The sequence below is a fragment of the Sceloporus occidentalis genome, unplaced genomic scaffold, assembly GCF_023333645.1.
Source record: "Sceloporus occidentalis isolate IW3139 unplaced genomic scaffold, rSceOcc1.0.p SCAF_8, whole genome shotgun sequence".
NCBI classification, from domain to species: Eukaryota; Metazoa; Chordata; class Lepidosauria; order Squamata; family Phrynosomatidae; genus Sceloporus; species Sceloporus occidentalis.
In genome coordinates this window covers 45987996-46012675 of record NW_028316988.1, presented here as the reverse complement: position 1 = coordinate 46012675, position 24680 = coordinate 45987996, and the positions used below count along the sequence as shown (strand labels likewise).

The 24680-nt window shown below is 42.6% G+C and overlaps 2 protein-coding genes and 1 long non-coding RNA gene across 3 annotated transcripts; 1 reads left to right on the top strand and 2 right to left on the bottom strand.

The window, feature by feature from the left end:
* Window positions 1-678: 678 nt before the first annotated feature.
* Window positions 679-9174, bottom strand: LOC149308823 (DNA excision repair protein ERCC-6-like). The gene is made up of 2 exons (XM_089536525.1): window positions 9109-9174; window positions 679-6842 (listed from the first exon to the last, which is right to left on the bottom strand). The coding sequence occupies exons 1-2, from the start codon at window positions 9150-9152 to the stop codon at window positions 2444-2446; spliced, it is 4443 nt and encodes a 1480-aa protein (XP_089392651.1). The 5' UTR covers window positions 9153-9174; the 3' UTR covers window positions 679-2443.
* Window positions 9175-10409: 1235 nt separating this feature from the next.
* LOC149308822 (charged multivesicular body protein 1B2) lies at window positions 10410-15444 on the top strand. Its single transcript, XM_089536524.1, has 8 exons — window positions 10410-10577; window positions 11670-11767; window positions 12107-12253; window positions 13210-13278; window positions 13391-13498; window positions 13729-13772; window positions 14165-14237; window positions 14670-15444. Exons 1-8 carry the CDS (start codon window positions 10562-10564, stop codon window positions 14712-14714), a joined length of 600 nt encoding a protein of 199 aa, XP_089392650.1. The 5' UTR covers window positions 10410-10561; the 3' UTR covers window positions 14715-15444.
* A 2094-nt stretch (window positions 15445-17538) lies between these two features.
* On the bottom strand, window positions 17539-21446 carry LOC149308821 (uncharacterized). Its single transcript, XR_016282234.1, has 3 exons — window positions 20843-21446; window positions 18996-19161; window positions 17539-17870 (listed from the first exon to the last, which is right to left on the bottom strand). It is a non-coding gene; the product is annotated as an uncharacterized LOC149308821 (long non-coding RNA).
* Window positions 21447-24680: the final 3234 nt, after the last annotated feature.

The window sequence follows — 24680 nt, the reverse complement described above, 5'->3', positions numbered from 1 at the left end:
GAATAGTTGTATGGTCACAAGCCCGGTTCGTTTCTTTTCATGGTATCTAAATGTGAAACAAGGTGGCTGCTCACCTTCCTCAAAACGGGACAAGGGCATAAATACAACATTTTAGCCCTTATTGGATAAGCTGGCAGGCAGGAAAATGTTTTTCTCCCTGGACTAATGCAACCTGGCATAGTTGTTTAAGTCAATCAGAGGGGAATTGGTGGACTACAACTCCCAGAATCCTTGACCGTTGGCCGTGCTGATTGGGGCTGATAAAAAGTTTCCTACCTCTGCTTTCAGTTAGCAAAAGCTGCAATATACACTTTCCTGCAACTAACTCCCAATTAACTAAATGCAACTTTCCTCTGAGTAGATACATACCAAAGGCTACCATGAAAACCACTCAGGAGAGAGCGGAGAGGTAGAGCTACATTGGAGTAGAAAATTATTGCATATTCTCAGGTTTCCAGCATCTTCTCTTCAGGAACATTGACAACCAGGGATCCAATTTCATAAAAACCCCTTTGCACTCCTGCTTACTGACACAGACTAAAGAGATAAGGACAGTTGCTAACCATTTAATGCAAATGGAATTCTAGGTTTTCCAAAAATGTCAAGTCAATTGCTGGGGGGGGGGGGGGGTGTATAAAATATCAATGATATATACAGAAAATAAAAACGTCCGTAAAGATATACAACTTCATGACTAGAGTTATTTATATTTTCAGGGTTTTTTCTTGCAAACAAATGGCAGAGAGGGTATAACATTTATTTTAATATACTTAGAATACTTAAACATTGGGATGTTCAAAACACGGCACGTTTGTTTCCTTGTCACATTTTGGGCCTGTTTCCTCCAAAGAATTCACTATGAAGTGCATTTTTCCCTGCCCATCTGAACTAGTACAATAGTCTGCGAGGTAGGCTATTGCAACAACTCTGTAAAGCAAGTCCATGTCATTGGTCCAAAACACACAGCAAAAATAATCCACTTTGAGAGCACTTTAACTGCCCTGGCTCAGTGCTAGAGTATTCTGGGAACTGCAGTTTTGGGAGACATTTAACCATCTGTCAGAGAGCTCTGGGGCTACACAAAACTACAGTTCCCAGATTCTCTAACACTGAGCCAGGGCAGTTAAAGCCGTCTCAAATTGGATTATTTCTGCAGTGTGTTTTGGACCATTATCTCAGAGGAGGAAAAGGATCAAGGCTGATTTGAACATCCCTGTTACACCATACCAAGTTTTCCTTCAAAATGCGACAGCTATTTTACAAAGGCTGGGGAACCTGTCCTCTGCTAGAATCAGTGGTTCCCAAACTTTGATCTTCCGGGTGTTTTGGACTTCAGCTCCCAGAATTCCTAACTGTTGGTCAAGTTGGCTGGAGCTTCTGGAAGCTGAAGACCAAAGTTTAGGAACGGCTGCTCTAGAGGTTGTTGAACTCCAGTTCCATCACTTTTAAGCCAATGGTGAGGAATGGTAGTAAATAACCAACATCTGTCCTCTTGTTTCCAATCCTTACTTGGGCAACCTTTCCCATTGATCCAGAGGACTGGAAGGTGGGTTCGAATTTTGCCTATTTCTTGTTTTCTAGGTAGAGGGGATGTTTGGTATGAATAATCCTCAGCCTTCTGAGTTTCCAGATCTGAAGTGGCACAACCCAAGCCCAGGCTGACAGCCTCATGGGAACTGGGTCTCTGAAAGGAAGCATTCCTTCAAGAGCTGCCTATACCAGGCTTCCACAAACAAGTGAACATCACATATCTGGGAAGGGCAAATCTCATCATATCTGGCTACTTGCTTTCTGGTAGGGGCAGGTTACCTGTGGCCCTCTGGATATTGTTGAGCTGCAGTTCCCATCAGCCTTAGTAAACACAACCAAGAATCAGGGATGATAGAAGCTGCTGTACCTTCCCAATCCAATCTGTGGAAACTTAACTCCAAGGAGGGAAAACATAGCAAGACACACAGAAGGTTTGGAAAGTAGAACCAAGTGTATTTTTAACCCATAGCAGCTAGCTCCAGGATAAATCATAACCAGATTTTGAAGCAGATGTAGATTCAGTGATCTAAGCAATGCTTTAAGCTTGCCAGAAGGATAAGAGTATCTGAAAACCTTTCCCGGGTGAGAAGAGCTATCTCTCTGCTGTCCCTTTTGGCACTTGGGTGCAAAGTGGTTTTAGCAACACCAAATTCAAAACAACTATATACACAAAACAAGTACAAATAGTGCTAGGCTGTCTTTAACACATCGGCCAAAGGGCAGCAAACAATTCAAAGTGTTCTTACATCCGTCGTTTCTTCCCCACTTCACACATCCCAAACAGATGCAGAAGGAAGAAAAGCTCTGGATGATGTGTGCCAGTGATACAAAGCTGATGCCATGTTTTTTTCCCTTAGGAACTGCAAACAGCTTTGTTGTTTTAAGAAGAGCAGGAATGGCTCTTCCAAAGTCTTCAAAGAGAAGACTCATCCCCAATAGAGGCTGTTTCATACAGATAGCTGGATCTGTTCTCAGAGTCCAGTGTTTCTTCCAAAGGCTCTGTTGAATCCTGCCTACTGGAAATCTGGATCATTTCTTTCTCTGTGTTGTTCTGTGAAGAACTTACTGGAGGCACATCACTCCCAGATTCCACCACATCTTCCACCTGATCCATGACCAAATTGGCCAGGGATCTTCGAGAAGCAGTTGACCTTCTTCCGCTAACCTTCACTCTTGGGGAGAAACAGAGACTAGCCACGGGACCATTGGACTTTGGGGTTGACATACAGATGACATCTACATTGTGCAAAGCCGATATTTCTCCATGCTTGCTGTCATCCTGTTCAGTTATGAGCTCAATCTGCTCTTCTTCATCATCTGAAACTATTCTTCTGACTGGCTTCTTCTTGTAATAAAAAGAAACCTCACTGTTGTCCATCAGGGCATCGGATAGCCTGTGAGAGCCACCCAGAAGCATGGATCCCATTACGTTTTTTCTTGCTGGGGGGCTTCCATTGTCTTCATTTTCTCCTGCCCAAGAATGAGATGCAGAACTATGGCGACTGTCCATTCTCAGCTGAAATCCTTCATTGCTGGTTTCCTCCAGTGACATTTCTTCTTTTGATACAACCTGGAGTTCATCTTCAGAATCCTCCAGGACAAGGTTGAAATTAGCCTGGTACGGAGAAGGAGTAGTCAAAGATTCATTTTGCAGCATCATTTCAGATTCCTGCTCTGCAGTACGCATTGATATATTGTTGGGTTGTGGCTGAAATGATACTGCAGCATCTAGCTCATATATTTCACAAGCTTCTTCATATGGTTTTCTAGCAACATCAGAAGATAGTTCAGTCCTGCTTAGTTGCCTCTTGTCACTAGAAACAGATTCAGATGACCACTGCAATGGCTCCACTTCGACATCATTAACCTTAATGTTTACTTCAGCAGATAGTTCAGAAGAATTTCTTTGGGATTCATGACTGGAATTTTCCTTGTTAGATAATGATGGAGCAGTAAGAAAAGGTGACATAGCCTTCAGATCAAGGTTATTTTCACATTCTTGAAACTGGGCTAATTTGCTCTCTTCATTCTTGGAAAGGGATATGTCCATGTTAGATTTGTCCCAAAGCATTTGTTTATTGTCCACATGTTGGGCAGGTAGATCTTGGGAGATCAGTTTAAATTCTGGATGGCAATTGTCCTTGGAAGAGAACAAGTTAGCTTGAGGAAAAGGAGACACATTGCTTTGATTGCGTTGTGAGCTGGCTGATTTGCATTCTTCAGTCTTGGAAAGGGATATGTCCATATTAGATGTGTCCCGAAGCATTTGTTCATCATCCATATCCTCAACATGTAGACTTGTCAATCTAGAGCTTATATTAATAACTTCACCAGCATCACTGCCATTGCTGTCATCATCATTAATTACAAGATCATATGGCTCCTCTTCATCATCTGAAACTATTCTCCTGACTGGGTTCTTCTTATATCCAAGAGAATCCTCACTGTTGACTTCATATAGTTTTCTTACAACATTAGGAGACAGTTCAGTCCTGGTTAGTTGCTTCTCACCAGAAATAGATTCATATGACTGCTGCAGTGGTTCCACTTGAACATCATTACTCTTCATATTTGCTTCAGCAGATAGCTCACAGGAAATTCTTTGGGATCCAGGACAGCAATTTTCCATATTAGATAATAAGGGAGCAGTAGGAAGGGGTGTCATAGCCTTCGGATCATGTTCTTGTAATTGGGCTGGTTTGCACTCTTCCTTCCTGGAAAGGGATATGTCCATGTTAGATTTGTCCTGGAGCATTTGTTCATTGTCCACATCTTGAGCTAGTAGATCATGGGAGACCGTTTCAAATTTTGGATGGCAATTCTCCTTGTTAGCTTGAGGAAAAGAGGACACCGTGCTTTGATTTTGCTCTCGGTCAAAGTCTTGTATTCTCACTGATGTGTATTCTTCATTCTTGGAAAGGGACATATCCATATTAGATATGTCCCGAAGTATTCTTTCATCATCCACATCCTCAACATCTAGTCTTGTCATTTTAGAACTTACATTGACAATGTCATTAGAACCGTTGTCATCCTTGTTATTGTCGTCGTCATCATCATCATCAGTTACAAGAGTGACAACTTCATCATTTGTGGGCAGAACAGAAGCAGATAGGGCATGATTCTGAGAAGGTTTGGGTGTTTTCTTCTTTGGTTGGGTGGATAATTCCATTTCTCTCAGCCACGCTCCTTCTGTTGTGTTTCTCATGCTTCCTATCAGTTGGTTGTTCAGTTGTGATTCTAGCTGCACCAACTCCTGGGCTTTCTGTACTCTGTGTTCAATGTACCTCTGATCTTCTTCATTCTCAACTTCATCTTCATTAACTGTTTCATGCGTATACATCAAATCATGGTCAGAGATGCCAAATATCTCCAGTGAGTGGAGATACGCAATATGCTCATCCAGCTGAGTATCTGTCTTCCTTTGGCTGGCATGCAAGGATTGCAGCTGGAGTTGTGTCAATGAGCTCCGAGCATCTTCCAGTATGAAGAGCTCTCTCAGCTCTTGCATACTGAAATATCTGAATGGGTTCTTCTTGTCCCCTGTGCTTTGCCGTATTAGCGAGTCCTTGAAGACTTGCCTTCGGTAGATTTTCTCTTCCACCGTCCCGCAGGTAATTAGCCGGTAGATCACAACATTCGCTTTTTGCCCAATTCTGTAAGCCCTGTCCACAGCCTGAGCATCTGTAGCTGGATTCCAGCTAGGATCAAAAATCACCACTCTGGTGGCGGCGGTTAAGGTTAAGCCAACTCCACCTACCTGGGTTGTAAGCAAGAAGACAGAGTAGTCATTGCTCTCCTGAAACATCCCAATCCTCTTTTCTCGCTCCATCAAATGAGTCACCTTTCCATCAATGCGCATGAGCTTAAAGCGTCTGTGAGTTAAAATGCGCTCAATAATGTCTAGCATTTTTCTTGACCGGGAAAACACCAGGGTTCTGTGTCCCTCCTCTTGCAGTCGCTCCAACAGGGCCACAAGGAAACCTAACTTCCCAGACTCCTTGATCAGAATCTCATCAGAAATATGTTCAATGTTCCTGAGCAGATGCTCGTCGGCTTCAGTTTCACCACCATCCAGTTCATTATAATCTGATGCTTCCAGACCAAGTTGGCTGCAGGCTCTTGCAGATAACAGCCTGGGATGATCACAGAGCTTCTTTAGGACATTCAGTTCAGACAGTGGAGACCTTGTTGTAGTCAACAACTCCTTGATATGATCCAAAGAAAGAAACTTCCTATATATTTCCTCTTGAATGGGTGCCAAGAACACCCATACGATGAACTCATTTTTCCTGGGGAGAGAAGGCATTGCAGGAGCGGCATCCTTACTCTGAAAGGCAGGAAGATTGCTTTTAAGTTCAGGAATAACTTTCTTCTGCAGTTCATCTTTGCTCCGTCTTAGGAAATATGGCTTGATGATAGACATCAGGTTTTCAGAGATCTTAAGCCCCAGTGCTCTCTCTCCTGGCGTTGCGTCCTTTGCCCTGGCAGTAGTGATGGGGTTCTCATATTCCATCCTGAAGGTTTTCATAGTGCCGAGCAGCGAACCTTGACAAGCAAAGTCAAAGAGGGCCCAGAGTTCTTTTAGGTTGTTTTGGACTGGGGTCCCTGTAAGGAGGATGCGGTTTTTGGAAGGGATGGCATGGGCACATTTTGTCATTTTGGCTGACGGAGTTTTGATTTTATGCGCTTCGTCAAGGATGACATAGTCCCAGAAAAACTCCTCCGTGCCAGAGGTGGACAGCTGCTGCCAATTGCTGAGCAGCATATGATAGGTTGTGAGCACGACACCATGCCGCCTCTGGACCCGCTCGAGATTCCTGGTGCGTTCGGCTATGCACGGACCATGGAAGACCTTCACCCGCAAGCCTGGAGCCCAGCTGGCAAACTCTCTTGTCCAGTTGCTGATGAGGGTGGTTGGCACAATTAGCAACACAGATCGGATGTATTCTGCGTCAAACATGCCTGAGAGGAAAGCAATGATCTGAATGGTTTTGCCCAAGCCCATGTCGTCTGCCAAGATGCCACCTTTCCTGCCATCTCTGTACAAGCTGTACAAGAAGGCGACCCCTTCCCTCTGATGGTCAAAAAGTTTATCATACATTTCTCCGTAGAGCATCAGTCCGCTTTGACACACGTCCACAAAGTCGTCGTCCTCCTGATCCAGGGCTAATGAAGCTAAGGCTTCCTCCAGCTTTTTTATGTTTGCCATCAGCTTTTCACTGGGGTGGATCTCAAGGGCTTGTCGGAGCAGTCTGATGGATTCCTCCAGATTCCCATTACGGGCCTCTTGCTTTCCTTCAGACACATATCTGTAAAACACAACGCAGTTTATCAAGTTAGAAATAATCAAACAAAAAGAAAGAAAGAACAAAGTCCTGGTTTGTTTCTTTGCTTTTGGAAAACACAGATTTTTGGAACTGGACAGAGTATTCCAGGTGAGGTCTGACCAAAGCAGAATAAAGTGGCACTATTACTTCCGTTGACACTATACTTCTATTGATGCAGCTGAGAATCGCACTGGCCTTTTAAGCTGCCTAAACACACTGTTGACTCATGTCAACTTGTTGTCTACTAGGACCCCAAGATCCCTTTCACATGTAGCCTTGTTAAGTCACACTCTCTCAGCCTCAGAGGAAGGCAAAGGCAAAAGTCCTCTGAACAAATCTTGCCAAGCAAACCCCCTTAGGGTCATTATAACTCAGAAATGGCTTAGAGGCACACAGCACCTATGCTTTTACCTAGAGATAAATCCACTTAACCTAATGGGACTTATTACTAAGTAAACACGCATAGGACTGAGTACTTTACAATCCACATTAAGACCATTGCAAACTAAAAGCTTTGGGGCTCCATCCATGACAACCAGCTTCTTTACACTCTATATTTTTATGACATCTTCCTAAGTCCCAAGACAATTATTAACGATTTCAGCTTCAACAGTCCTAGAAGGCTACTTATCTCTATCATCTATCTATCTATCTATCTATCTATCTGAATCAGTCATACAACACAAGCTGTATCCACAAAGAAATAATCCAGTGTAACACTGCTTTAACTGCCATGGCTCAGTGATATAACATTTTGGGAATTGTAGCTTTGTGAGACATTTCACTTTCTCTGTCAGAGGGCTCTGATGTCGCAACAAACTACAACTCCCAGAATTCCATAGCATTAAGCCATGGCAGTAAAATTGGTGCCAAACTGGATTATTTATGCAGTGTGGATGCAGCCACAGTTGCACACAGATTTTTTCAGACATAAATTATAATGACATCTGTATGGCTTAATTAAAAGGTAAGAAGATACAAGACTTCAGGTTCTGTTTTACTTTCATTTTTGATGCAGTTCCAGATTCTTCCAAACCCAGAACCACAAAGGAAAGGGCTAAGAGAGGGATGGGGGAGCTTTTGACCATCCAGAGCTTTTGTACTCTAGTTCCCAAAGGATGAGTTGGATGGGGATGATGGGAGTTGGTGGCCATAAATATGTAGGTCAGTAGCCTGGTGATATTTCGCCCAGACTTTTCAGCACACGGATTAAAGCCAACAAGGTTTACTTCAGTCAAGTCTGCCTGAAATCAAAGCCCTATTTATTTCATTGTGTCTAGTGTGGCCTAGTGGTTTTGGTGTTGGACTGCGACTTTGGAGATGAGGGTTTGATTCCCAGCTTGGCCATGAAACCCATTGGGTGGCCTTGGCCAAGTCACACTCTCTCAGCCTCAGGGGAAGGCAATGGCAAACCTCCTCTGAGCAAATCGTGCCAAGAAAATCCCAAGATAGGTCCACTTTAGGGTTACCATAAGTCAGAAATGACCTGAAGGCACACAACAACAACCTCAGAAGGCAAAAACACACTGCAGATATAATCTAGTGTGACACCGCTTCAACTGCCCTGGCTCAATGCTCGGGAATTCTGGGGGTTGTAGTTTGTTGTGGCACCAGAACTCCCTGATAGAGAAAGTTAAATGTCTCATTTAGTTCCCAGGATTCCCTAGCACTGAGCCAGGACAGTTAAAGCGGTCCCAAACTGGATTATTTCTGCAGTGTGTTTTGGACCTAAAGTTCCCATTCTGAGAACAGAAGCCCAACAATATCTGGGAACCACTGAGCTAAAATGGGCTGGAAAAGATCTTTTACTTTAAACCCAGAATTACATATATTCTCAGAATCCCCTTATCGTTGAGCCAGGGTTGTTAAAGTGGTCTCAAACTTGATTCTTTCTGCAGTGTGGTGTGATCCAACCCACACTGCAGAAATAATCCAGTTTGAGACCGCTTTAACTGCCCTGGCTCAGTGCTCGGGAATGCTGGGAACTGTAGTTTATTGGGCCACCAGAGCTCTCTGACAGAGAAGGCCAAAACGTCTCACAGAACCACAGTTCCCAGAACTCCCTAGCATTGACCCAAGGCATTTAAAGCGGTCTCAAACTGGATTATTTCTGAAGTGTGGATCCGCACCTGTTTTGGATCAAAGCTACAAATCATAAGATTCCATACAGCCTTGAGCTTGAGCAGTTAAAGCGGTGCCAAACCGGGTTATCTCTGCAGCATGTATTAATCCCAACCGTGGCCTTTACCTTCGGTATTGCTCCGCCAGCGCAGCATCTCCAGACTCAGCCATGGCCGCTGCGCAAAACCAAGAAAGAAGCAACCGACCGAGAGCAGCGAGGAGGAGGAGGCGCTGTGCAGATTCAAATCCGCGCGCCAGCCCCGCCAGCCGAGCAGCGCGAAGCTGATTGGCTCAGCGGCAGCCACTCAGCTCCTTCCGAACGCGGCGTTCCCTGCAGGGAGGGGCCCCCGGGTGACGTCACTGAGGGGAGGCGGGGGAATCCCCATTCATGACTTTTCCCCTCCTTTTCCAAGGCGCGGGTGCAGCATCTACACTGCAGAAATAATGCGGGTTTGACACCGCTTTTAAAAGCTATGCCAGGGATAACACTTCGGTCCCAGCACACGCTGCAGGAATAACCCAGTTTGAGGCCGCTTTTTTAACTGGCCTGGCTCTGCGGTTTGTTTTGGCCCTTATCAAAAATGCTACAAGTTCTCTTTACATTGTTGTTGTTGTTATTATTATTATTATTATTATTATTATTATTATTATTATTATTAACTTTACTATATTATTATTAATATAGTAAGATTATTATTACCATATTAATAGTACTATATTATACTGTGTCATTTAGTATTTTATATATAGGAAATATAATATATATATATATATTTAATATATAACATAGTATATATTTATATATATATTGTAGTACATATATGAAACAGTAAGATTATTTTTATCAAAAATAAAACAACAACAATATAAATAAAAACAACAATAACATATATATATAGTTATATATAGTTATATATAATAAGTATATATAATATATATATGTATATATTATTATTAAGTATATACAATATAGTATAGATATAATATTTTATATAATACTGTATCAAATATAGTAAGATTATTATCAACAACAGAACAACAACAACAACAACAACAATAATATAATGACGATAATAATAATATAATGACAATATAATAATGGTGATGATGATGATAATACATTAATAGGAGCGCAGATAGTATTTGAGCCCTGCAGTTACCTCACTCGCCCTCTGGGGGCAGTGTTTACAAAGAAACCTCAGGAAACAACGGCCTCCTCCTGGCTTGCGCGTGACGTCACTAGGGAACTAAAATCCTATTGGCTGTGCGTTTGAGAGCGGGGGAAAAAAGTGGACCGGGGCGAGGAGGAGGAGGAGAGAGAGAGAGAGATATGTGCGCTCCAATGAGTTTCCTGCGCATGCGCAGTTCTCGTTCCTCTCTTTCTCGTCTGAGGTGAGAGGATGGTGAAGGGGGCGGGCGCTCGGCCGGAAGCCGGAAGCGAAAAACCGGAAGCAGGAAGTGGGATCCCTGGGAGGAAGAGAAAAACAACCAGGACTGGTTTCGACGGAGCGGAGTTTCGCCTGAAGGTCCTTCCTTCGTTCCTGCTTCTTTCCCGGAGCTGAAATACCGCCTTCGCCGCCATGTCTAACATGGAGAGTATCCTTGTGGGCGCCTTGGAGGGAGGAGGGGGCAGTTAACGCGGAACCGTCGCGGTATAAACCTCTCGTGCGGACGGTGGGCTTCTAGTCCAAGGCCCAGAACAACCCACTGTGCTGGAATGGTCCCTCTGGAGCTGCCTCGGACCAGCTGTAGTTTCTGTTTACCGGCAGAGAAGGCTTTTGCCATCCTCTGAGGCTGAGAGAGTGTGCCTTTTGCCCAGTGGGTTCGAGCCCTGCTCCCCAGAGCCATAGGCCAACCCTGGAACCCCTGCAGCTGGCCTCAGTGCCTTCTCCTTCCCAAGCGCTGTGGCCTTTTCTCGGGGGAATGCCAGCCTGGCCTCAGTCATCTTGGCTTCCAGGGAGAGTTCAGCTGGATTTAGTGTCATTGTTATTATTTACGGTGTTTATGCCCCACCCTTCAGCCCTAAAGGCTCTCAGAGCGGCTTACAGTTTACAATTACACTCATCCCCTCCATCTTCGTGGATTTGATTGATAGGTTCTCTCTAGGAATATCTAGGTCCTCCAGTCCAACTCTATGGTCAGCTTTAAAGGTTGCACTGAAAGACCTAGAGATCCCTAGAGAGGATACTCTGCTAGGCCTTTGCATCTCCTCCAATGCAGTTCTATGGTTAGCATCAGTTGGACGTTGACCACAGAGTTGCTCTGGAGGACCTAGAGATCCTTAGAGAGGCATCCTCTCTAGGAATGGTGCTTTTGTTATTTGTGGCTGTCCCATATTCATGGGGGTCTTGTGCCCTTAAGCCTAGAATATGGAGGGACAAGTGTGTTGTTATTTTAATTAGACAGTTCCCTGCCCTCAGGGTTACAATCTAAAAAGACTCGACACAAAAGGAGAAGGGAATGGAGGTAGGGAAGAGGATCAGGCCCAGCGGTTCTTCTCTCCCTCCGAGGCCTGGACCAAGGCGGATGGACCGGAGGGAGGCCCCTTCTTCTTAAGGATAGGCCTGATGGAGCTGGGCCTGTCTTTTCACTCCTTCCCAAATCGGATGGAGTCAGATGCCATCTTCAGATCTGCGCATTTTGTGTCACTCACTGAATTGGCCAATTTATCCTTAACCTGAGCGACAGAACATCTCTTTAACTTGAAGTTTGCTGCCAAAGAGCTCAGCAGAAACGCCAAAAAGTGCGACAAAGAAGAAAAAGTTGAAAAGGCCAAAATTAAAAAGGTGAGAGATATTTGTTTTCTTCTCCGCTCTGGAATCAGAATGTTTTCACAATGTATGTTAAATCTGGCTCTTTCAATAGGCAATAACAGTGAAGATGCTTTCTTCCCCCTGGCTATGACATGCTTAGGTCAAAAGCTGAAAATAAAACAAGCGTGTACATCTGAACACTAATCTGAACTGGGGCTCTAAAGCAGTTTTCCCCGCCAAATGAGCTTCTTTGTGCAGGTTGGGCGGCTGTGAGCTTGACTGTCTACTTATAGCTGGGGGTTGTTAGGCTGTCATTCCTTTAAAGTAGCTGGCAGTCATGTTCTCCCTCCCCCCTTTCTTTTAAATTAAAAGGCAATTCAGAAAGGCAACACTGAAGTTGCAAGAATACATGCGGAAAACGCAATCCGGCAGAAGAACCAAGCCATCAACTTCTTGCGGATGAGCGCCCGGGTGGATGCTGTGGCAGCAAGGGTTCAGACAGCAGTCACAATGGGCAAGGTAAGCAGCTTTCTTCTCTTAGTAAGAAATACTAACGTTGCCAGAAATTTCAGTTTGCACTTCCTTTGGCGTTGTGTGAAAGTAGCTGAGTGCTAGAACACTTGTTTTGCATGCACAAGTTGCAGGTTCAATCCCTGGTAGTCTTCAAAGGCCCTTGCCCCAAATCCTAGAGTACTGTTGGAGGGCACCATAGAGTATTGAGTTAGGTAGCCCATGATGTGACTTGGTATAAGCCAGCTTCCTACTTTATAAGCAAAGAAAGCAAGGGAAGTATACAGCATTTTACCTGCTTACATTGCTTGTGGCCAAATGCTGTGGAACTTCCCATTTGCCTTCAGGAGAAATGAGATCTGGGAAGATTTCTTTACTAATAATTTATTAGTGGTAGTATTTCTTCCTGCCCCTTCCCCTGGATTGAGGTGGGAAGCAACCACAGACTAACATATACACATCACTGGTTAAAAACACACATTAATTTAAAAGGACAATAAGACACATACATATTAAACTGATCGACATTTAAAATTCACCATTCAAAATTCGCAATTTTAAAATCATCTGGATAGGCCTGATAGAAAAGATTGGTCATTAATGTTGTTTTAAATTCAGATAGTATATTCAGTTTAATGTGTTCTGAATCTCTTTTGACACGTTCACTTAAGTAACATTTGATCATTTTTAAGAGCGACTGGGATTGCGCTGTTCTGTGTCACATTTCCATTTCTGTATTAATAATAATAATAATAATAATAATAATAATAATAGGTTTTATTTATATACCGCCCAATCACTGGGAATCCGAGCGGTTTACAATAGAGGGGATAACAGACAGTTCCCTGCCCACAGGCTTACAATCTAAAAGACACGACACATTGGATTTTGACCATTAGTCGCCGGAGTGTTACACAAGGAACTAGAAGGGCAACTAACATTTTGCTATATATCTTCTCTTCTAGGTAACAAAGTCAATGGCTGGAGTAGTTAAATCTATGGATGCTACTTTGAAAAGCATGAACCTGGAAAAGGTAAATTCATAAGTACAAGTGTTAAGGTTTTTTGTTTAGAAAAATCTGTGACTGGTTTTACACATTTTATCTTGTACCTTATTGGACTGACACCGTGTTTTTTTATTTACAGATATCTGCTTTGATGGACAAATTTGAACAGCAGTTTGAAACTTTAGACGTTCAGACAGCACAGATGGAAGACACAATGAGTAACACCACTACATTAACAACACCACAAGTAAGTCTAAATGGTTGCATACCTAGTCAGTAGCCACAATCTGACCACTCTTGGCAATTTTAAATACAATTGGACGCTGCCTTTCAAGAGATCAGATGCTCTGTGTGAAATGGCTATAGCCTCATCTGGTGGCAAAGTCCTCAGAGCTCAAAAACTCAGGGATCGCTTCCATTGTGTTGCTACTCGTGTCTGTGTTACGTTATATTCATTTGATCCTCTCTTTATTCTAGAACCAGGTGGATCTGCTTCTACAAGAAATGGCAGATGAAGCTGGGTGAGTGTAAACATCCGAAGACTGAAACTTTGAGTACTTCAATGCCAGTAGTGTAATAAAGGTTAAAAAGACCCATCCAAGTACAGTTGGCCCTTCTTATACACAGATTGAAGCATCCATGGTTTGAAACTGTTCCAAAAAAAAAGTATAGATTTCAAATATCAAACCTTGATTCTCCATTTTTATAAGGGACACCATTTTGCTATGCCATTATATTTAATGGGACTCGAGCATCCACAGATATTTTTATCCATGGGGGATCTTGGAACCAAACCCCAGCATATGACAAGGGTCCACTGTACTTAACCAGGGCTGACACTGCTTTGCTTCCAAGACTAGATGGGAGCTTATGTTTACAGTCATCTTTCCCCCCCTTTTCATTTGAACTCTAGCCTTGACCTGAACATGGAGCTACCTCAGGGACAGACTGGATCTGTGGGCACAAGTGTTGCTTCAACAGAACAGGTAAGAAGAAAATACTTTCTTTCCCTGATGACAGAGAGAAGTAGATGCTACATACTATTGACATCTGAATTAGTTAGCATGGAATTTGACTAGATCTCATATTAAGTCAGTCTAGCTTAAAAGAAACCCTGTTGCTCTTCATGTTCTTCCTCTAGTGTTTTACTTTGCCTGATTTCCTTTTCATTCTCCCATTTATTTTGTATTGTGTTTTATTAGATTGTAAGTCTGCAGATAAGGACTTAGCGTGGTGCCTTAAAAATAAAAGGTACTTGATAATTAAATGGTACTTCCAACTAATTTAGATTTATCTGATTTCAGGAATGTTAATCCTCATCCCTCAGTTTCTCTTTTATTCAGTTTTAGTGCTGATGTATGTATGGCTTCGTTCCTCTAAGTAGCTTGTGAGTAAATGGTTTGTTTCCAATTCTGCAGGATGAACTCTCACAAAGACTGGCACGCCTTCGTGACCAAGTGTAGCAGCAAGAGACCCATCTGCCATCTTCCGCATATGCATCCAAAGCATTCTGTGTACATAAACCAGAACCTGACTGGAATCTCTGTCTCTAATCTGTCTAGATATTTAAATAGCAGACTAATGGGCACTTGTCATGTTTGTTTCTTGCGGCGCTTTCTACAAAAGACATTAACTCAAAGGTGGTGTGATTTTCTAGTTCTGTATAGTAAGTACACTTTTGAAACTGATGGTTATATTTTTGCAGATATCTCTACAAAGACACTTACTCTTAGAAAGTGTCACGGCAGACCATCATACTGAAAGAAAAGCAGTACCCTTAGTGTATATGCTAAGTTATATAGCAGGGTTTTAAATTATGAATGATGTTTATAGTTGAATTTCAGAGATGGTGCATGCTATTCATTCGGTCATTATGCCGAATGTTTAAAGAAAAAAGGCCAGTTGGGCAGAACACAGTATTTGTGTGTTTGTGTATTTGTGTATTGTTTAACCATCACTGGATAAAATTCCATGATATTACATAACAAACGTGCATGTAGTAAAGATAAATCAAAATCATAGTTGTTTTTTTGTCCTCATCGCTGAAAGTTGGCATTGTCACTTCGGTATTGATGGAATAAAATATATTTTTCAACGTTCTTGTTGAGAGCTTCCCTTAAAATTCATATTGCAGCCAACCAGGGTTATCAGAAATGTTTCTTAAATCAATTAAAGTGCCTCCTTTTAAATGTTTTCCTGCGTGGCAGTTGGTTTTCCTTTGCTGTGAAAGGGCCTAGAAGGGTCACACTGATGTCTCATAAAAGAAGATGTGCTTGTATAAATAAAAACACATATTGATGTCTTAAGTAGTTTTCATTCTTAAAAGCTATGCTTGAAACTGGTAACACCTTCTTTAGAAGATATAAAAACATTATTTTACAATAAAAACATTCTGCATCACTGGTTTTTGATGTATGGAGCTGTGGTCCCCAAGATAGCCTTCGTGGGCTAATGTTCCCCCCAGCCTTCCACAATTTCCCATCTCTGTCCTAAAGGACTGTTTTGCATGAAGGAAAAGAAAATCACGAAAATGCAGTTTGTGCATACAGGGGGGAAAACAAGAAGTCCACAACACTATGTAGAGTCAGAGGCTGTAAAACTGAAATCCTGTGAAAATGGCAAAGTTGGTATATGCCAGAAAGAGAATTCACTTTCAGTTCCAGTTGCCCATTTGCAGTTACTTCATCTCCATATTGAACCTTGTTAATATGAAAGATGAGGTGGAGTGATAGCAGCTAGCCAATGCTCCTCTGTACAGGGATTAGGGTGTTACTAGTGGGGCTGGAATACAAGGTGTTCTTCCTTTGGCACAAATGCCTGAAGATGAAATCATGCTTCTTTTATTGTGTGCCTTCAAGCTGTTTCTGACTTATGGCAACCCTAAGGTGAATCTATTACAGGGTTTTTTGGGCTGTGTGACCATGTTTTAGAAGAGTTTATTCCTGACATTTTGCCAGCATCTGTGGCTGGCATCTTCAGAGAACAGGGCTTTCTTGGCAGAATTTGTCCAGAGGGAGTTGGACGTTGCCTTTTTAGGCAGTTGAGAGTGTGACTTGCCCAAGGCCTCCCACTGGGTTTCATGGCCGAGTGGGGATTTGGACCCTACTCTTCCAGTGTCTTAATCCAATACTCAAACCACTAAACCATGCTGGCTGTCTTACAACTAGCCTCCCTCCCAAATGACCATGCTTGGGGAATTAGGAGCTGCAATTCAACATGTCTAGAGGGCACCAGGTTGGGGGAGGCTGCTCTAGAATTACATGGGGGATTTTTGTGTGTGTTTTCTGTCACCAAGAGTTGCTTGCTGTTGCTTTTCAGTGCAGTCTTGAGAATAAGAATTCGTATACATGTATCTTCCTCTACGTCTTGCTTTTTGCCAGTAGAAGGGAGTAGAAGACCTGCTTTTTATGGGTAAGGTTTGCTTAAACAATCAGGCAAGGCATTTGACAGCTGCCTCCTCCCTTCTGTATTACTTGGTTTAGGCAATGAATTAAGATTGGAAAACCTTTGGCCCTCATATTGTGGCCTTCAGCTGCCAGAAGTCCCAGTCAGGATAGCCAATGATAAGGGATTGTGGGTATCATAGTTCAGAACAGCCGTAATGCCAAGGTTTCCCCAGCTGTACTATAAATACAAATCAACTGGTTACTTGCTCTAAATCTAAATGTTATGTTTGGCAGAAGTGGGAAATCTGCATTCCATCCGGGGGCTTGAATTTCTCCACCTCTGTAATACATATATATTCAATAATAAAAAGAAAATGTTGGTTTGTATGTTCAAGGTTAAGGCAATCTCAGTTGAACTGATTGCCAGGAGTCTGGAAGCAAAGGCTAATTTTCCTAAGATGGAGAACGAAGCCTCACGTCACAAAACCTTTTTGTTTATCCAGTGTATACCCCAAACAGCCATCTTCTAAATCCATGTGGGGCAGATGGAATACCTGGGTCCAGAGAAGATGTCCCACTTTGTCCTGGACCTTTATTGCCTCGTGAAACATCTCAGCCTATTGCTACAAAAACCCTGTGAGTTGACCCAGGCCTCTTGCATACAGCAGAGTGGATTCAGTGACCGAAAACTACTCTTCTCCCACCCAACACTTCCATGCTTCTGCTGTTTTGTGTGTGCTATATTAGATTCAGAGGGCATTACATGAAATTTCAACTCTGAAATTTCAGCTCCTTCAATACTTTCCAATCCCTTCTTAGGTTGAAAGGATATACAGCAATTGAGCTTTGAAAGCAACCAGTATTTTATTTGCAAAACTACTGTATATACAAATATCTACAAATGTATACAAAAAGGCGGTGCCTATACCACTGCCCATTCCTCTAGCAGTGGTCCATCCACTCATGATAACAGCCTCCGTCCGCACAGCTTGTCCTTGCTTTCTATGGAGGAAAACAAGAACTTAGGGGAGGCAGCATGGGAGCAACATGATCGACCCTTTCCCTGCATTCACTCATTGGCTAGACGTATTATGCTTCTAGCTTTGCACTGCAAGGGTCCTTACAGCAGTGTCCTGGTGTTGAGTTCTGTTCCTTGGAGTAGCGCTTTTCTCCCTTGTGAGCATGCTGCGTCTCCTTCCTCCTGCATCTTCACTGATGGAGGTGGAAGGCTTCCTGTGTATGCAAATAATGCAGTTAGATCCCCACAGATCACTAAGACTGGTTCACTTTGCTTGGGGCCATGTCCATTCAGTTAGGGGCAAGGGGGAACTACATCTGGGTCCACATCACATGCTCAGTGTCCCTGCAGTGTGATGCTGCAGCTAAAAAGACCAATGCAATTCTAGGCTGCATCAATAGAATTTAGTGTTTGGAGTGATTTCAAAATCAGAACTCATCCCCTTCTGGAAATTGTGGAAGTGGGAATTCACATTTACACTCATCCCTCCACATTTGCGGCTTTGACTTTTGTGGATTCAATTATATATATATATATATATATATATATATATATATACACATAGATAGATAGATAGATAGATAGATAGATAGATAGATAGATAGATAGATAGATAGTATGGTCTCCCTAGGAATATCTAGGTCCTTCAGCGCAACTCTATGGTCACCTTTAACCAAAAGACACACTGAAGGACCTAGACTGAGCTTCCTAGAGAGAACACTCTATTAGGCATTTGTAGCTTCTCCAGTGCAATTCTATGGTCAATGTCTGACTGGAGGACCTAGAGATTCCTAGAGAGGTGTTCTCTCAGGTAAAAACATAGGATTTTATCATACGAGGAAAACAGGGCAAAATCAGGGATTTAAACAGCAATTATCCTAGACAAAATGCCAATTCACAGTTAAGATTTTCACATGACATAGCTATTAAACATCTATAAAGAGGCAATAAAGAGCAACAAATCATTCACGGGGAAATCCCGAAAATAATTTGTTGCTGTTTATTCCCTCTTTATTCCCTGTTTAATAGCGATGTGTTTGAAAAACCATAATTGTGCATTTGCGTTTTGCCTGGGATAATCGCTGTTTAAACCTCCAATTCCCCCTGCAATTTTCCCCCTGTGACAAAGTCCACCGTCTTTTTGTTATTTGCGGTTTGTCCACATTCATGGGGTTCCTGTGCCCCTAACCCCAGTGAATGTGGAGGGAGGAGTGTATATCTCAAGGGCCACTACATGCATCTCATAATCTGGAAAAATCCAGGCCAGCATCTCAAAAGCACTGACAATAGTTCCTATAGCTTCCTGCATAAAGGATGGTGGCTGTGTGGTGGAAGCCTACCTTCAACCAGGTCCACCATTTTGTAGAAGAAGCTCTTGAGCAGCTTGAAGTTAAAGTTGGCCGCCTTCCCTGGCCAATTTTCTGGCCATATTCTTGTGGCTGTTGGGGATGGTAGTGCTCTTCCTTAGGGTTCTCGCCTGCAATCCTCCTTCCACTACATGTCTGTCTGAGATATCAAGCACAAAGTCATGCAGTTAGAAGCAAGACACTGGTCAACCACCTCGAAATCTCTCAGCTGTGGCATCTCTGCTGCCTCTCCATATCAACAACTGCAGGATGCCTGAAAACAAACCACCACCACAATATTTACTTATCGAGCCATGGGTTTGTATATACAGTCCGCCCTTCGCATCCATGGATTCAAGCATCCACAGTTTGAAAATAATTAAAAAATATGTAAATTCCAAAAAAGCAAACCTTGATTTTGCCATATTATATAAGAGTCACCTTATATAAATGGGACTTGAGCATCCATGGATTTTGATATCCATGGGGGGCTCTTGGAACCAAACCCCAACAGATACCAAGGGCCCACTGTAATTTAAAGCTTGAGTTGAACCTTTAGAAATAGAGTTTAGGCATCCAAAGAAAAGGGGCAGACAAAGTGACCAAGAGAAGGCAAACAAAGCTGAAAAAATAGGATGATATAGGATTACTCTGGACTGTCAAAATTGATTTGGTTGGAGAGTATGACATTTATATCAATATTAGAATCATCTCTGGCAATTCTGTGTTTAAAACTTATACTCCAATCATTCCCTGGCTTACTGTCTTTCACCTTAAGCAGAGTCACTGCATGCCACAAAATTAAAAAATAGGTAAGACTGTAATGATTGGTCTGAAGTTGTATGAAAACCACAAGCCTAATTTCATTGGGTTTCTGACATGTCAGAAATGGTGACATATCCATATAGATTCAAATGAGAACAATTTTCTGCCAGCGGTTCATTGTGTCAATCTTAAGGCGAGGCAGCAAAACATTAAAATTAGTCCTCTGACCTCCCCAGTGTGTCCGCAAAAGAAATTAATACGGCATTTGTAGAAGCTTTGGAGAACAGTTCAAGCGGAATTAATGTGCCTTGCAATCAAGCGCATGTAATTGTCTCCTCCATAATATAAACCATGCTATTTATCTAAGCTGTGAGCCTTGAGCAATTTAATTGATAAATTAATGAGCTAAAGCTTTAAAAGTGGGTTGGGGTTTTTTTGTGTGTGTGTGTGTGTGTGTTTTGTTTTAAAATCCCCTTTGATTAATCAGGCTGCTGAGAATAAAAGCCAAAGGCCCAGGATTCTGCCTGTGGGCTCCCCAAATGAGTTTGCTCTTTCCTGTGTTGATGAATAATAAACTTGAAAACTATGTTTTTTCTCTCTGCTTGGCATCCGGAGTCAGCAGACAGTTCAGCGTACAAGACGCTATTATCATGATGACTTTCCTTCTTATACAAGCCAGCCCATTAAGATGTGCGGGGGTTGTCTATACTGGTGAAGAACATCGCACTAACCCCAAAACAAGGTGCTGGAATTTCTCACGACATATGGCTACTTCTGGAGAAGATCCATGGGGGTTTTTTTGCCCTGAATTATGGTAAGCAAAGTCAGGGGAAAATTTTCATGTTTCCAGAGTGGATTTGTTGTGCATGCCAGAGCGATCTTGGGTTCATTGTGCATGTGGACACTGGACTGGGTCCAATTCAGCCCAACCCAGTTGCCTGCACACAAGAGACGCACTATTTCCCATGCACATGCATCTCAGCTGGAAAAATCAGGGCCAGCATCTCAAAAGCACCGGCAATAGCTCATATAGGTTCCTGCATAAAGGGTGGTGGCTGTGGTGCAAGCCAGCCTACCTTCAGCCAGGTCCACCATTTTGTAGAAGAAGCTCTTGAGCAGCTTGAACTTAGTTGGCCACCTTCCCTGGCCGATTCCCTTGCATTTTCTTGTAGATGTGGCTGTTGGGAATGGTAGTGCTCTTCCTTAGGGTTCTCGCCTGCAATCCTCCTTCCACTGCACATGCTTTTCCTAGACATCAAGCACAAAGTCATGCAGTTAGGAGCAAGACACTCTTGTCAACCACCTCAAAATGACCAGTTTTTCATCTCTCAGCTGTGACATCTCTGCTGCCTCTCCATATCAACAACTGCAGGCTGCCTGAAAACAAACCACCACAATAGTTATTTACAGAGCCATGGGCTTGCATATACAGGAACGCCATGCGCTTGCATATACAGTGCAAGGAAAAGGGGTTGCCTCTTTTCGGAGCTGCCGTTGCCACTTCTTTGTGGGCAGAAGCGCCATATGGTCTGCCCAGTTCAGCATCACTTCTGCCGAGATCAGAACAGGGCACTCACGCAACGGAGGAAATGTAAAGCACAAGCGGCACTAAACCAACAACATCACTGCAGTTGGGTAACAATGGCCACTCTGACCCAGTGCATGTGCATTAGAAGGTTCAAAAAGATAATGACCATAGAGTTTTAATTTTGTAAAAAAAATGTAGGACAAAATTTAGCCCCAGATGTAGGACATTTTTTAGAAATGGAGGACATGATCAATTAAAAAAACAAAAAAATTATTAAATTTAAAAAGCATTAATATAAACGCATGCTTCTCAGACATGCTCAAAATGGAGGACATTTTGACATTATTCCTGGACAGATGTCAGGAATGAAATTCCCTTTCTGGCCACATACACACCCAATTCCAAAAAACACACACACATAGCACATTTACACCATCTTTCTTTCTTTCTTTCTTTCTTTCTTTCTTTCTTTCTTTCTTTCTTCCTTCTGTTGGATTTTTAACACTTTTGCCTGAGGAAGACGTCAGCGGAGCTTTGAAAGCTTGCATGATATATTTTGTGCATTTTGGTTGGTGCTATAAAGGTATCACTGCGTAGCAGATTTTGGCTGTTACTGCACTTGTGTGTCCAATTTATTAGCATAGAACATTTTAATATGTGTGGACATTCTTGAGAAGTGTAATCCTGAAAGGCAGACCATGTGAAGAATCATAATGACAATACTAGAAGGCCCAAAAGGTTGGAATTAACAAACAGAGTAAGAGGCAATGTTCCACTAGTAGTGGCTCTGGGCCAGGCCTACTCCCAACTCTCTCAGCCTCAAGGAGAGATGATAGGTCAGGCAGCAAACCTCTTCAGAAGACCATCTTGCCAAGAAAACCCAGGATAGGTTTGCCTTATTAGGGTCTGTTTCCAGACACAATCCAAAGTGCTTTTCAGTTCTAAGTCTCTGGTGCCACAGCCATTCTGCAAACTACAATTCCCACATCCAGGCAGGGTTGCCATAAGTCAGAAAGGAGTTGAAGGCACACGATAGCAATAACAATAACAACAATAGAAGAGGAGGAAGAGGAGGAGGAAAGGAAAGAAGAAGGGGGGAAGAAGAGGCGGCTGTCTTGGTGGCTAGAGAATTGGAGGAGCCAGAATGGCCATGCAAACCCAGCAGGAGACCTTGGGCAAGTCACACTCTCTCAGCCTCTTAGGAGAAAGTAAAGGCAATCCTCCCCTCCTTTGAAGAAACTATGCCAAGGGAACTCTGGAGGGTTGCCATAAGTCAGAAAGGAGTTGAAGGCACACAATAACAATAACAACAACAGAAGAGGGGAAGAGGAGGAGGAGGAAGAAGGAGAGGAGGAAGAGGAAGAAGAAGAAGGGGAAGAAGAGGAGGAGGAAGAGGAAGAAGAGGGGAAGAGGAAGAAGAAGGAGGAAGAGGAAGAAGAGGAGGAAGAAGAATAAGAAGGGGGAAGAGGAGGAGGAGGAAGAGGAAGAAGAGGGGAAGAGGAAGAAGAAGGAGGAAGAGGAAGAAGAGGAGGAAGAAGAATAAGAAGGGGGAAGAGGAGGAGGAGGAAGAAGGAGAGGAGGAAGAGGAAGAAGAAGAAGAAGAAGAAGAAGGGGAAGAAGAGGAGGAGGAAGAGGAAGAAGAGGGGAAGAGGAAGAAGAAGGAGGAAGAGGAAGAAGAGGAGGAAGAAGAATAAGAAGGGGGAAGAGGAGGAGGAGGAAGAGGAAGAAGAGGAGGCTGGCTTAGATGGAGGAGACCGACTGGCGTGGGGCTTCTTCTCCCTCCTTCTTCCCCCTTCCTTCCTCCTCTCCTCCAGAACAATCAGCAGTTGCCAACACATCCCTGTCCACCAATCGTAATCTGCCATTACTTATATGGTTTGGACATACAGGGCTCTGGTCTCCTCATAACTACTGCCACAGTGGCTTCGGCCTACTACTCACTCACAATTGTTTCGGATTATATGAGACAATCTTCACAGTTCCTTGCCTTCAAATGTAGTCATTTGGACGATGCCTAATTAATAAAAACACTTTAAAAGTATAATATGTTTATTGTTCAAATATAAAAGCATGTATACATCTTTCCAGTCCCTTGTAATGTAATGTAATAATGATGGGTAATGAAAAAGTATATTAATATACAGTATAATGATGGAACAGATCCCTCCCCTCCTAGGGCTCACCTGAAAGGCCCATTCTGCAGCAAAACCTATTAAATACACACACACACACATATATAATGTATTTATTATGTATATGTCTATATCAATTAAATATATATCTATATCTATATCTATATCTAATTTATATGTGTGTATATATATATATATATATATAAAACCATATGTGTAATATTATTATGTATGTGTGTGTATATATATATATATATATATATATAAAATTACACACACACATATATAATTATATATGCATATATGTGTGTATTTCTATACAATTATAAATATGTATACATAACCGTGTGTGTAATATTATGTATGTGTCAATATACATACACACACACACCTACATATAAAATTATAACTTTGTATATATAATTATATATGTGTATGAGTATATATATGAAACTGTATGTTATATATGTGTATATATAACTGTATGTGCAAAATACAGTCACTTCTGACTGTATTTAGTGCTCTTGGTTTTATCTATTTTATGATGTGTTTTGTAACTGGTTTTAAACTCTATGTAAACCACTTTGATCTTTTTGGGAAAGCGGTATATAAATAAAACTTATTATTATTATTATTATTATTATTATTATTATTATTATTATTATTATTATTATTATTATTATTATTAATGTGTGTATGTATATGTGTATATATATATACACACACATAGAAACGCTTGCGCAGGAGGAGACTATTGGAGCCATAGCTGCATAGTCGCAAAGGAGTCGGGACTAGGCTCCAAGGGACTCATTCCTGGCTCTCGGGCGCCCTCCTGTGGCTGCATTCAATGATGTTAGCTGGCTGCTCTTTGGCGATGAAGCCACAAGAGGGCGCCTGAGAGAGAGAGCGGGAGGACCTGGAGCCTCGAGGGGAGAAGCCGCCCTTTCTGCTGCCGCCAGAGGGCGCTCCAGGACAACAGGGAAAGCGACTGAGTTTGGGACTGCAATTCCCATCACCCCCAACCCCCCCACATGCCCATGGCCCTGGGGAGGGCTCAAGGATTCTGGGAATTTCCAGAAAGGGGCTTGAGGGGTCTGGGGATGATGGGAAGTGTCCTCCAAGACCCCCCCCCCCCCACATGCTGTGCCTTGTGAGGATGTCGAAATCAGCCCTTGTGTGATAAAACTCCTTACAAACGACAACTAAGCAAACGTACAATTATAAAAGAGATGGGTGGGTTTCCATGGCTGAGCC

What these genes read in the sequence shown, in the direction of transcription:
- LOC149308823 (XM_089536525.1), bottom strand. Translation starts at nt 9,152, where the DNA reads ATGGCTGAGTCTGGAGATGCTGCGCTGGCGGAGCAATACCGAAG. An exon ending in CTGGCGGAGCAATACCGAAG is followed by an intron (nt 6,843 to 9,108) that starts GTAAAGGCCACG and finishes TGTGTTTTACAG; the next exon opens with ATATGTGTCTGAAGGAAAGC.
- LOC149308822 (XM_089536524.1), top strand. An exon ending in AAAGCATGAACCTGGAAAAG is followed by an intron (nt 13,279 to 13,390) that starts GTAAATTCATAA and finishes TTTTATTTACAG; the next exon opens with ATATCTGCTTTGATGGACAA. An exon ending in CTACATTAACAACACCACAA is followed by an intron (nt 13,499 to 13,728) that starts GTAAGTCTAAAT and finishes TCTTTATTCTAG; the next exon opens with AACCAGGTGGATCTGCTTCT.